General features: G+C 34.8%; 1 protein-coding gene across 5 annotated transcripts in view; it reads right to left on the bottom strand.

Annotated features, from left to right (window-relative positions):
* Positions 1-13,048, bottom strand: part of LOC132547942 (phosphatidylinositol-binding clathrin assembly protein LAP-like) — a 73,452-nt gene that overhangs the window by 44,615 nt on the left and 15,789 nt on the right. For all 5 annotated transcript variants that reach the window (XM_060211752.1, XM_060211751.1, XM_060211755.1 and 2 more), the window contains exons 2-3: positions 8,953-9,095; positions 6,754-6,829 (exon numbers count right to left, since the gene is read on the bottom strand). In XM_060211752.1, the coding sequence (XP_060067735.1) occupies positions 6,754-6,829; positions 8,953-9,095 (219 nt within the window). The remainder of the gene's footprint in view (positions 1-6,753; positions 6,830-8,952; positions 9,096-13,048) is intronic.

Here is a 13,048-nt window from a genome sequence, read left to right as displayed (position 1 = left end):
GAGGCTGATACAGCCCACCTGGTGATATCACGCCATTCATGATCAGAAATCTCAATCACCAGCAGTGATAGGGAACAGTCTGTGATCGACACATCTTTTAATTAAAGAACACAATCACACCTACATTCAACACCTGTCTGTTGAGTGAGACTTCTCTTATCTCCACCCTATGGTATATGCAGGAATTACTTGCTTGTTGCCTGCTTCTTGGAAATATTTACAAAGGTATAAGACATGAGGTGAGATTTTTCAGGCACATGATTTTCACCCATAAACATTACTATACCAATTTTGATTGTATTGAAGAATGTTCTATTAGGAAACATGGTACCAAATATAGGTCACTGTGACCAACTTCTTTACAAACAACAAAAAAATAAACTTTTGCTGCTAATTCTTATCAGATTTGTCTTCGAAGAAAAGGTTGAATTTGACAGAATCCAAGAATTATTATTTGTCATTAAAATCACAGATTATATTGTCTTAAAACAGTGGAGTCAAGTTTAGTCCCAGAAGAACACGATATGTTTCAGAACAGATTTCTATGTATCATCCAGTAATAATTCCATATCTGTAAGGCCTCGATTTGTTTCCTGTGAAAACTTCCAAAATACAAATATACTTAATAAAATAAACCAAGTTTCTATTTCCTTCACGGAAATCACCCTCAGAAAACAGTCAGTATTTGAGATACTTTTCAAATTAATCACACACTTGACTTAGATATGAGTCTGTCTAGAACTTTTTTTCATAGATAGATGCTTTAAATCACTTAGATTTAGCAAATGCTTTATTTCAGGAACTCACTTTTGCAGATATGTAAGTGAAGAAGAATTGACTCTGAATTCGCAAATGATTAGCTATTAAAGACATAGACTTTAGAAAGCTCCCATATCGCAAACCAACAGCTTTATATTGGCCGCCATTTTGCCTATGAGAGTCATTTGACTATACCTGTAAAAAGTGATTTAGCCATGTGATGTATGTTGTGTCCATTCTGAATTGTATTTACTGGAGTACCAGCCAGTACATAGACAAAACAACATGAACACTCCATATTCTTTTCTGTTTGAAGAGTGAAGTGAGTTGGTAAGATGACAGGACTTCAATAGGCCAGGTGTATTGTGCAATGTTAAACGTTAGGCTTTGTTATGTGTTTATACTAATTATACATTAGTCGTCCAAGGGGTAACAACTCTGACGGTTTTCTTACTGTACATTTAGCTATTTACTAAAATAGATATTTTGCATGTTAATCTCTGTTGTTGTAAATATCTTTGCACCTTTCCACCACAAAAAGAGCATCAGGGATTTACATTTCTAAGTATTGTGGCACATGTGTTTGACCTCTGACCTATAGCTGTGCATTTGAATGGCACCATTTTGTTAAGAAAGCATTGCTTTTAAAAGAACAGTGTTCTAAAGATATCTGAATTAAAAAAGAAAAAGTCTAGCAGATCTGTTTGCGATATATAATGTTTACGTAAATATAAATTCAATGGAAGTAAACAAAAGTAAAGCAAGTTAACAACAGAATAACAAGGACAAGAAATTCATACAGATCATCTGGAGAGATTTGAATTGGCTCTTCTTACATATTATTGCAAAAATAAATCCCATCCGAAATATAAGTGACAGTACTAAACAATGGGAGATAACTCAGTATGGGACTGAAGGCTATACATATATATCTGATAATGCTATGGGGAGATCATAACTTAACTCTGTCAGTTATATATATTTTTATCCTAAGCCTACAGGAATATCATTTAACCTGGAACCAGTACATTTTACCTGATAGTCCATTCTTTGTATATACATAAACACAATCCCTTCTGTTATATCTAAGATCCTAAGATACACAATCCCTTCTGTTATATCTAGGAAAGTAATATACAGATATGCTATCCCTTGTTATATCTAGATTCCTAAGATACAGATACACAATCCCTTCTGTTATATCTAGATTCCTAAGATACAGATACACAATCCCTTCTGTTATATCTAGAATCCTAAGATACACAATCCCTTCTGTTACATCTAGAATCTTACAAATCTAGAACCCCAAAATACTGAACTGTTCTGCCTTTTGTTCTGTTTCGGAGAGCTCTCAGACACTTATAAAATCACTATTAGTTAAAACAGGTTATATATCTGTGTGTTACAGATGGACTATTCTTATTTCTCTGCTAAAAACCTGTATACTGAACAGTGATTAATGACTATGTCTATGGCCAGTTTTCCCCCTCGTGAGAATTCCAGCAGTGCCAATAAGCTAATGGACGCAACTAACATCAACATGGCCAATAAGAAAAAATGTCAGATCAATTTTCTGGTGTGAGAGAAAATTGTGGTGGCAAACAACATGATTTAGAACAAAACTTGATAACTATGGCTGTGCTTCCAGCATCTAATAGGCTTTTACAATACAACTAAACATCAATTTTGAGGTCAAGGTCATATAACATGTTTAGGTCAAGGTCATATAGCATGTATAACAGTTGTCAAGGTCATATCTATGTAGTGTGTGATGGTGGTTACAGTTATATCCAACAAATATGCTAGATGTTAAGGTCACAGCATTTCTTTTGATACAGGCCTAATCAAACAACTGTGTGGAGGAAGTTGAAGTTATTATTAGCTTGATGGATATGTTTGTTTGTTGCATCTATCACTTTGTCAATAGCTAAGGTCGTTTTGAACAGATCTCTGCATAGTAGCTGGTAATCACCTCAGTGAACAACAGGTGGAATGCCCACCACATGCTATCTTCAATAATCTGAGTTAAGTGCCTAAGGACACAAACCACAACAGAACAGGACAATTTATGACCTCAGTTTCCTGAAAACATAAACAGGCCCCCTGGCAGAGGTCGAGCACATCTCATATTTTCCCAAGATGTTGAAATATCCAAAGTTCCATGGACTAAGCTATCACAGTCCAAAGTTTCATGGAAGTCAAGATCATTTAACTCCTTAAGTTGTGTGATGATGGTGAAAGTTAATTAGATATTGCCTAGTATTTTTAAGGTGGTTTTGAAGGTCACATAATGACTTTGTGACTAGTGGACGAATAACTACTGTGTGATAGTAATCGACAAAGTCACTGACCTGTAATTAAAATCATCATTAACAGTAGAGAAAATGGAAGTCAACTAATAAGTAATGACTGATAACCAAAGGTATTTTGTTTTCAGCTAGTCAACCACGACCTTAGAATCTGTATACATATTACCTTCTGAAGATAACTCCAAACAACAAAATCTATAAATAAAGAAAGAACTTTTAACTATTACAATTTCTGAAGGTGTTTCAGTGTAGACGTTGTAAAAAGATATGGGAAATTAGAACGAAAAAGAAGGTATAACCAATATTTCAACTTGTAGGTTGTAGGTCAGACTAAAAAAAATCCAACTCTTAAAAAATAAAAATAGTTCTAACAATAAATATCAATGTTAATAATTCACTTAAAAATTAAAAAGGAAAAAAAAAAACCCCCCAAAAATTAAAAAAAAAAAAGAAAAAAAACCCACAGCAATACGAGGGACAGACATGGAAAGCAAATTTAAATAGTTAATGATGACAGCAGTATGGAAGTTTGGGAGTACTATTTCAACAACAAAGCATCAAATGAATTTATTCTGTATAAGGAAAAAGGATATTGAAGTTGTAGAGCTTGTTCAAATTATATTAGTGAATACCAGTAAATAAAAGCCCTAATTTACTCTGTGTTTAAAATTGTCTGGTTTTTAAAAATCAAAGAGTTTTATTGACATTATATGATACACTATAGGTCGCAACCAAGATAACATCAGCTTTATGATATGGCAGAATGGATCCATCAGTATGGTAACATAATAACACACAACTACAGAGAGACCTAACTGGGATTCTCAGTGTGCCTACAGACATACCTATTTAGTGCTAGTTTTACCAAACCAATATCATAATCATGTTTAATGCCAATAAAAGATAGGATAAATATGGCTCTATCATAAATCAATTATCATTGGATTGTCAATAGATATAGACATATTAATCAAATAATACAAAGTACAGCCATATCTGAGATAGGTACAGGTCAACATCACACCAGCTGATATAACATTCCTATACACTAGGGATGTAGCCAAGCTAATTCAGTTCTTATTTCAATATGGCACACCATTTATTATAGCTATCTCAAGAAAGATGCTGTAAAAACTGTCTCCTAATTGTCATGTTGTCAAACATTGTTCAAGTCCTTCTATATACAATCCGTTAAAAAGTCTTCAGCTTTGCTGATTAGTCAACGTAAAAATGTTCCAGGCTTACATTTTTAACAATTCACTTGACTTTGGTATCTTGTTCTGACATAGGAGGATAAAAGAGGATTTTACCATAGGAAGGGTGCTTTAAGAATCACAGTAGTAGGGAGACTACCTAAGGTCTGTACCATAGGGAGGTATCATAGGGAGGTACTGAAGGGTCACAGTAGAGTGAGACTGACTAAAGGTCCACACCATAGGGAGGTACTGAAGGGTCACAGTAGGAGGAGACTGACTAAAGGTCCACACCATAGGGAGGTACTGAAGAGTCACTGTAGGAGGAGACTGACTAAAAGGTCCACACCATAGGGATGTACTGAAGGGTCACAGTAGAGTGAGACTGACTAAAGGTATATACCATAGGGAGGTACTGAAGGGTCACTGTAGGGGGAGACTGACTACAGGTATAAACCATAGGGAGGTATTGAAGGGTCCCAGTAGGATGAGATTGACTAAAGGTCCACACAATAGGGAGGTATTGAAGGGTCACAGTAGGGTGAGACTGACTAAAGGTCCACACCATAGGGAGGTACTGAAGGGTCACAGTAGAGTGAGACTGACTAAAGGTCCACACCATAGGGAGGTACTGAAGGGTCACAGTAGGAGGAGACTGACTAAAAGGTCCACACCATAGGGAGGTAATGAAGGGTCACAGTAGGAGGAGACTGACTAAAAGGTCCACACCATAGGGATGTACTGAAGGGTCACAGTAGAGTGAGACTGACTAAAGGTATATACCATAGGGAGGTACTGAAGGGTCACTGTAGGGGGAGACTGACTACAGGTATAAACCACAGGGAGGTATTGAAGGGTCCCAGTAGGATGAGACTGACTAAAGGACCACACAATAGGGAGGTATTTAAGGGTCACAGTAGGGTGAGACTGACTAAAGGTCCACACCATAGGGATGTACTGAAGGGTCACAGTAGGGCGAGACTGACTAAAGGTCCACACCATAGGGAGGTACTGAAGAGTCACAGTAGGATGAGACTGACTAATGGTATAAACCATAGGGAGGTAATGAAGGGTCACAGTAGGAGGAGACTGACTAAAGGTCCACACCATAAGGAGGTATCGAAGAGTCACAGTAGGAGGAGACTGACTAAAGGTATAAACCATAGGGAGGTACTGAAGGGTCACAGTAGGGTGAGACTGACTACAGGTATAAACCATAGGGAGGTACTGAAGGGTCACAGTAGGGCGAGACTGACTACAGGTATAAACCATAGGGAGGTATTGAAGGGTCCCAGTAGGATGAGACTGACTAGAGGTCCACACAATAGGGAGGTACTGAAGGGTCACAGTAGGATGAGACTGACTAAAGGTTTATACCATAGGGAGGTACTGAAGGGTCACAGAAGGAGGAGACTGACTTAGATGGCCTAATAGACTAAAAGATTCTCCACCTGCATCTAGTAAATGTAAAAATGCTTTGGTTTCTGAAACAAATTTTTTGCAATTGCTCAATGCATTGTTACAAAGAGTAGAGATAACTTTTAGAATAAATTTACACAGGTCACACACTAGAGAATGGACAATTTCAATGAAGGCAATTACTCATAGAAGTCTTCACATAACGATGGCAAGGTTTTCAATTATGCAAGTGCATAGCTATTAAACAAGTGAGCAGTACCAAATAACTTACATGGCAGTTAAGAAAAAAGTCTCCTTAATTACCATGATGTATGACCAATTTTAAAGGCACCACACCTGCAATAGCAGACGAGATCCCTAACGTCGCAATACAAAGGTAGACTTCCCTAGTATTCTACAGAAACTTTAAATGTCAATTAGTTTCCTTTATAAACAGACTTAACACAATGATTTGAGAAGTTGCCAATTCTCACACTAACTTGTCTTAGAAAACACAGCTTTGAGAAAATCTTTTTGCAATATCATGATAAATAAAATTTGGATTTCTGAGATAAAGTTGCTTGTAATGATTTCAGCATATCTTCATTTTTCCGACTATCATGAAGCTACAGGCAAGGAAACTGCGATGTTTGCGTAACTAACCTGCCATACATGATTAAGTGACAAATGTACGGTTTGTACTGAATGATAGGAGGATATCTATGTTGTTTCCATTCATTGGTCATTTCTGTGAAACTTCAGATGACTACAGGTAATTCATGACAGCTATGTTTATCAGTTGTTAAAGGTAAACAAAAACCCGATAAGATATGCAGCATTTTCGTATACCATGGATTATTATAAGTGCAAAATGGATCAAGAAAATCTAAAAAGGATTTCTTCTATAAATTATTTGTAAGAAAAAGAATAAAAATGAGACCCATTCAGATCACTAAACTTACAGATTATGCAATAGTTACGACACAGAAATGGACAAATAATACATATAATTTATCCTTTACAATATATTTTCTATGTTATGTAATATAAACTATATAAACAGGGTTATATCATGACATGATATTTGTACCTACCTTGCACTCCACCCTTGTCAATGAATCCACCCAAGTTGAATGTGCAGTTGTTTGAGGCCAGGTACTGTGTGAATCTCTGTTAGTAAATTCAAAAGCAATTTTTTGAAATTCAACAAAACGGAAATTGAAAATGTTTGATATTCAGTCAACAAATTCAAATTCAAAATTGCTTGAAATTCAGGAAGCAAATTCAATATCAAACTCTTTGAAATTTAGTTGACAATTTAAACATATAAAAAGTTTGAAATTCAGTTGACAAATTCCACGGGGAACTTTCTGATACATTCAATAATGAAACTGTTTAATGTCTGTTAAAAAATTCAATATGAAACTCAATGAATTTCAATCAAAATTCAATATTAAGCTGTTTGAAATTCAGACTACAGATTTAGCTAGAACCTGTCTGAATTCAATAACAAGAAGCCTATGGGCCTATGGACGGTCACCTGAGGTCTTCAGGCCTTATGATAGTTTTAGAACCTGTCCATCAGTTCCAACATTGGGGCAGACAGAACAGAACTGATATATGCATACTTCAAAGTAAAGGAACTGATAACATCTGTTGTTGATGTTTAGCATATTTGACCCCTGTGACCTTGAATGAAGGTCTGGGTCATTCATAAAACAAACACAATTACCCTTCATCCCAGCATACTACTGGCTCAATATCATGACCCATGGGTCATTTGGTTATTTAGAAGACGTCCTTTAAAATTTTTAACACATTTGACCAATGGACATTAAAAATAGGTCAAAGTCATTCATTTGAATAAAATGGGTAGTCCTACATCTAGGCATCCAACTGGTCCAATAGCATGACCTTGAGCCTTTTGGTTATTGAGAAGAGTCAATGAATGAAACATTTTCTTTTGAAATGGCACATTAGCACTGACAGTAAAGTATTTAGAAAACTATTCTGTTCTGTCATTAAGACAAATCTAGTCTTACTACTGTCTATATCTTCAGCAGTTATCTTGTTCACACTTTTTGTGCTGAAACAGTTGTGCTTCAATATAATTATGCTAATTGAATTTTTTGTATGTTGTTTATTCATTTACAATTCTTTTGGATTGGAAAATTCATCACTGCAGTTATTTGCTAAAATTTCACTGTTCCAAACTTGGGATAAACAATAGCTGTTCTCTGCAAGATGTTTTACTTTTCATTAGCCATCAATTTAAACAAGTTAGCCTAGTGCCAGTACCAGTTAAGCGTGATGTTACAGTGTCTACAATGAGGTATTTCAGTGTGACAGCACTATAAAATAGCCTTTAAAACCCCATTCTTTATGGACAGTGTTATCAAAAGATGAAAACCATTAACAATATATATCTAAATTTAATTCAGCAATAAAATATATGTGGATTGAATCCATCATCCTCATACAAACATGCAAGTTTTTATTCTGCATTATACTATAGTTATACCAATGACAAAGACTTGATTATTACTTTATCTATTTTGAACTTTACAAATAGTATATGTAATGTTTCATTTACAGTAGATTCTGGGAGAGGTATACTATACAACACACTTAGTTCCCAGTATCAACTTTAGCAGACAATTTCAGCCTTTTTGGAGCATTTGTAAAACAACTACCAAGGAGTAAAATTCTACACTAGATAAGTTGAGCTCAGGAAGTAATTTAGCTGATAAAAAAATAGAACCATTTTCTTTGCCAAGGTCACACACTTAGGATACACTTACATTCTTTTCAACAAAGTTTAAACACATTCTATCCTAAGTGTTCGATAAGCTTTCTTTTATAACCAAACCTTGGAAGTGATTGGGCTTACAGATTCAGTTTGAAAGTAACAATCTATCAAGCTTATTTCTCTTGTTTACATGTTATATCTTTGATACAATTAAGGACATCAGTATTACCAAGCTCTCTAATATAGAGCCTTACAAAGGCTAATCATTCATGTCTTACTACAGCATTTATACTTCATAAACAATGTTTGTTTCTTAGCAACAATCACTACTGATCCAGGATTTTTTATTTTTCACTTAAGACACACTGATAACAACATCATATCATGTAAACTGCCCTCTCAACAACAACGAAATATAATCCTGAAAATGCATCAATTTGAAAGTCAATATAAATAAAAATTCAAAAATACATTCCAGGTCATGTTGACCTTTAGCAAACTCTAACCAAATAGTTTAATTCATGAAAAATAAAACTTGACTTACCTCATTTCCATAGTTCATGAGATTGTGAATTGTAATGAGAGATTTGAAGACTACTACCCAGTTCTGATGTTGTGTTCTCTCTATCAATAAATCAGCTAACTGAGGTATTGACACATTCGGTTCATTTGTGCATTGTAATAAATCTGAAAAAGAAAGGAAAACCTATTATTATGTAATACTCGGGATAAACAGATTTAACCAATACCTCAGTGAAACAAGTTTCTTTTCAAAAGTATCAGTATTCATTTTAAAACACTCTGTTTATGTATTAGCTCTACAGATAGACAACCTGAATCCAAACACCAACCTACTTTCATTTTGGACAGTAAGTAAACAATGCAGACAGGACTTATAATGTACTTAAAAATAATTTCAAAATAAAGACTTCATTTTTAAGACTCAAAAATTCCTCTAAGAAATGACTATCCTTCAGCCTATGTAAATGTATTGATATTGTATGATTAGCAGAGTGACCTTGAACCCTGAAACACTGATTCTACAAGACATGTTCTTATTGTAACTGACCTTTATTTCTCCTATGATGGAAAGCCCCCAAAAATCAAGTTACACTATATGCTAAATGGTGGGGTTGTAAAAATAAACAGCTGTATTAGCTTGGAACCTGTGACCTGATTCAATTTCTATAGCAGTATTGGAACACTCATAAACAAGACACTTGGATGTTGCAATACTACGCCAAATTTTATCATAAGACACAATTCCAAGCACACCAACTTATCAATCCCCAAAGGTATTCTTAGTCAGATATTTAATTATCTTGTCTATACATCTTCAAGCTACTAATGAATACTGAACATCATAACTTACCAGGGCTTTATTGGCCTAATTTTGAGAAGTTTTGTAAATTAGAAAGGAAATTTTCAAAAGTAAATTGCAAATTTTGGAAATTAAGCTTAAATATGATGTAATTTGAAATGTGAATAGAGTCCCCTATTGGCTCTTAAAAGCACTAAAAATAAACCCCTACAAACAAAGCAAATTAAAGGTCAAAATCATAATTTGATGATTAATAGATGTTTAGCATGAATGAACATTTTTCAGGAAAAAAACAAAAAGAATTTGTACAGCTAGTGTACTGTATATAGTAATAAATGTCACAATGAAAATGCATCTGCAATTTTCTTTATTATATGACCTGTGGCTTTTCCCTAAAGCATCTGCTATCTAAACTGGTTGACACTTAACTGACTATACCATCCACCTTTAATAACAGTTCTCCTCTCACAAATGAGCACTTGACAGCTCTATCAATAAAATAGTCCTGCTCAGGAAGAAACCAAATAATCAAATTTGCCAAGTCCCCATATTGATCATTTGGGATAATGCATACATACATATATATATATACACTACACACAAGGCTGCCACCAAACAAGCCACTCCAACTTTATATCATTCACTAGCTCAGCAACCAATGCCGCACCATGACAAGAGGCTTTCAATACTGGCTACAGTCATGCAAGATATTGACCGCATCAATACTGGCCATTGATCCCTAAATTAGATCTACATGTTGCTAACAAATCTGTCAATTTGACTCACTGAGGGCAGGTCACATGACAGTCAGTTGGGAGGTCACATGGTAGACCTAAAGGGGTCACATTGAGAACATGTACTGACAGTGACAGTTATGCAGATATATTAATGTGTGCAAAGTAAGTAGTCCTGGTTTAGGGAGATGAACATCATTCTCAGCTTTGCTTGCATGACAGCATAAACTTTAAGGACCGAAGTATTATTTTTCAAGAGATTATCTTCAATCATTTATTATTAATTAATATACTATGTAGTTCAAATTGGTGCACCTGGTTTCCTGGAATAAAATGTATAGTTTACTAATGATAAGTAGCATTGTGGTGTGGTATTACCTACAAACCTGGATGATATATACATTAAGATACAGCATCAGGGCCAAGGGTAACATATAAGCTTATTTCCATTTGAATCAACATATAATTTTATCTTATAAGCCCAGGTCTAATTCAATTTTTAAAAATTTAACTTACAAGACCTGTACAACAAATTATCTAAACTACGACTAGTTTGAAATACGTCGACGATTTCATAAGGTATTTCACTATTATCTGATCCTATGACATCTAGGTACAACAACTGGTTGAAATTTAGAAAAGTTGATAAACATGAAAATGTAAAATGATTATATAAATATATATACACACGAAAACATAAATACAAGAATTATAAGTAATTTTTATACATTTTGATAATGATTATTGCTCTATCGGAATAACTTGTTATTTTTTCTCTGGACTGAACACTTTGGGGATCCATATATTGAGCATTAAGGAAAGATCACACCATTACTTAATGTCAACTTTCGATCTTCCTTTTACTACACATATAAGATGATTAAGTATGCTGTTGTTAGAAACTTTGGCTCAGTATTTCCAGCTAATCTATACAACATGTAGAAAAAGTCTAGACAACTGCTTGCCTATACTTTAGGCTCTGGGGACACAATCACTACTACTGCAGACAAAGGCAACATCAAATTGGCTTTGAACACACAGTATATAGGAAACAGCTTGTTCAAGATTAACAGCAAAAGACAAAAAGGATGTCAACATATCTTCTCTATTGATTTGTGGTACTTGTCTTGTTTGGTTTATAACTGAGTGTAGGACAAAACATGTCTTCTGTATGGATTTGTGGTACTTGTCTTGTTTGGTTTATAACTGAGTGTAGGACAAACATGTCTTCTCTATGGATTTGTGGTACTTGTCTTGTTTGGTTTATAACTGAGTGTAGGACAAACATGTCTTCTGTATGGATTTGTGGTGCTTGTCTTGTTTGGTTTATAACTGAGTGTAGGACAAACATGTCTTCTGTATGGATTTGTGGTACTTGTCTGGTTTATAACTGAGTGTAGGACAAAACATGTCTTCTCTATGGATTTGTGGTACTTGTCTTTGGTTTATAACTGAGTGTAGGACAAAACATGTCTTCTCTATGGATTTGTGGTACTTGTCTTGTTTGGTTTATAACTGAGTGTAGGACAAACATGTCTTCTCTATGGATTTGTGGTACTTGTCTTGTCTGGTTTATAACTGAGTGTAGGACAAACATGTCTTCTGTATGGACTTGTGGTACTTCAATCTTGTTTGGTTTATAACTGAGTGTACGACAAAACATGTCTTCTGTATGGATTTGTGGTACTTGTCTTTGGTTTATAACTGAGTGTAGAACAAAACATGTCTTCTCTATGGATTTGTGGTACTTGTCTTGTTTGGTTTATAACTGAGTGTAGGACAAAACATGTCTTCTGTATGGATTTGTGGTACTTGTCTTTGGTTTATAACTGAGTGTAGGACAAAACATGTCTTCTCTATGGATTTGTGGTACTTGTCTTGTTTGGTTTATAACTGAGTGTAGGACAAAACATGTCTTCTGTATGGATTTGTGGTACTTGTCTTGTTTGGTTTATAACTGAGTGTAGGACAAAACATGTCTTCTCTATGGATTTGTGGTACTTGTCTTGTTTGGTTTATAATTGAGTGTAGGACAAACATGTCTTCTCTATGGATTTGTGGTACATAAGTTTTTATTATATATATATTACATATATCTTTATATCATATCAGAGAATATTATTCTCTATATACTAATAAAGTGATAACACTGTGTCTTCTCAAGTATGTTACATTTTCTCAGGATAAAAACCAAAACAGCTTTACTAATCATTTTAAGCAGCTTTTCTAATCATTTTTCTATTTTAGAATGTTTGCTGCCAACTTTATCAACAGAAAATTGTCAAAAATACATCTGCACACCTCAGAGGTATAAATTAGCCACATAACACACAGGGGACACATAACAATGGGAAGGAGTGTAATGAAGACACCTAGTCCCTCCTACCATCAGATGAAAATGACACCACCAGCTCAATAATGTTCCTCCCTTATCATTGTCAGCTGGATCATAAACCTTCGCCACAAATACTACTAATTTCCTCACACATATTGATTTCCTTGATTGTTCTTTTTTTCCTCCTCTCATTCAGAAAGTAGTACTGCCATCAGAATGGAACTGACTAGATTTCCTCTAAAACAATCAT

Source organism: Ylistrum balloti, unplaced genomic scaffold (genome assembly GCF_031769215.1).
Source record: "Ylistrum balloti isolate Yb309-2 unplaced genomic scaffold, AGI_CSIRO_Ybal_v1 Utg369990, whole genome shotgun sequence".
NCBI classification, from domain to species: Eukaryota; Metazoa; Mollusca; class Bivalvia; order Pectinida; family Pectinidae; genus Ylistrum; species Ylistrum balloti.
This window is presented reverse-complemented; position numbering and strand designations above follow the sequence as displayed.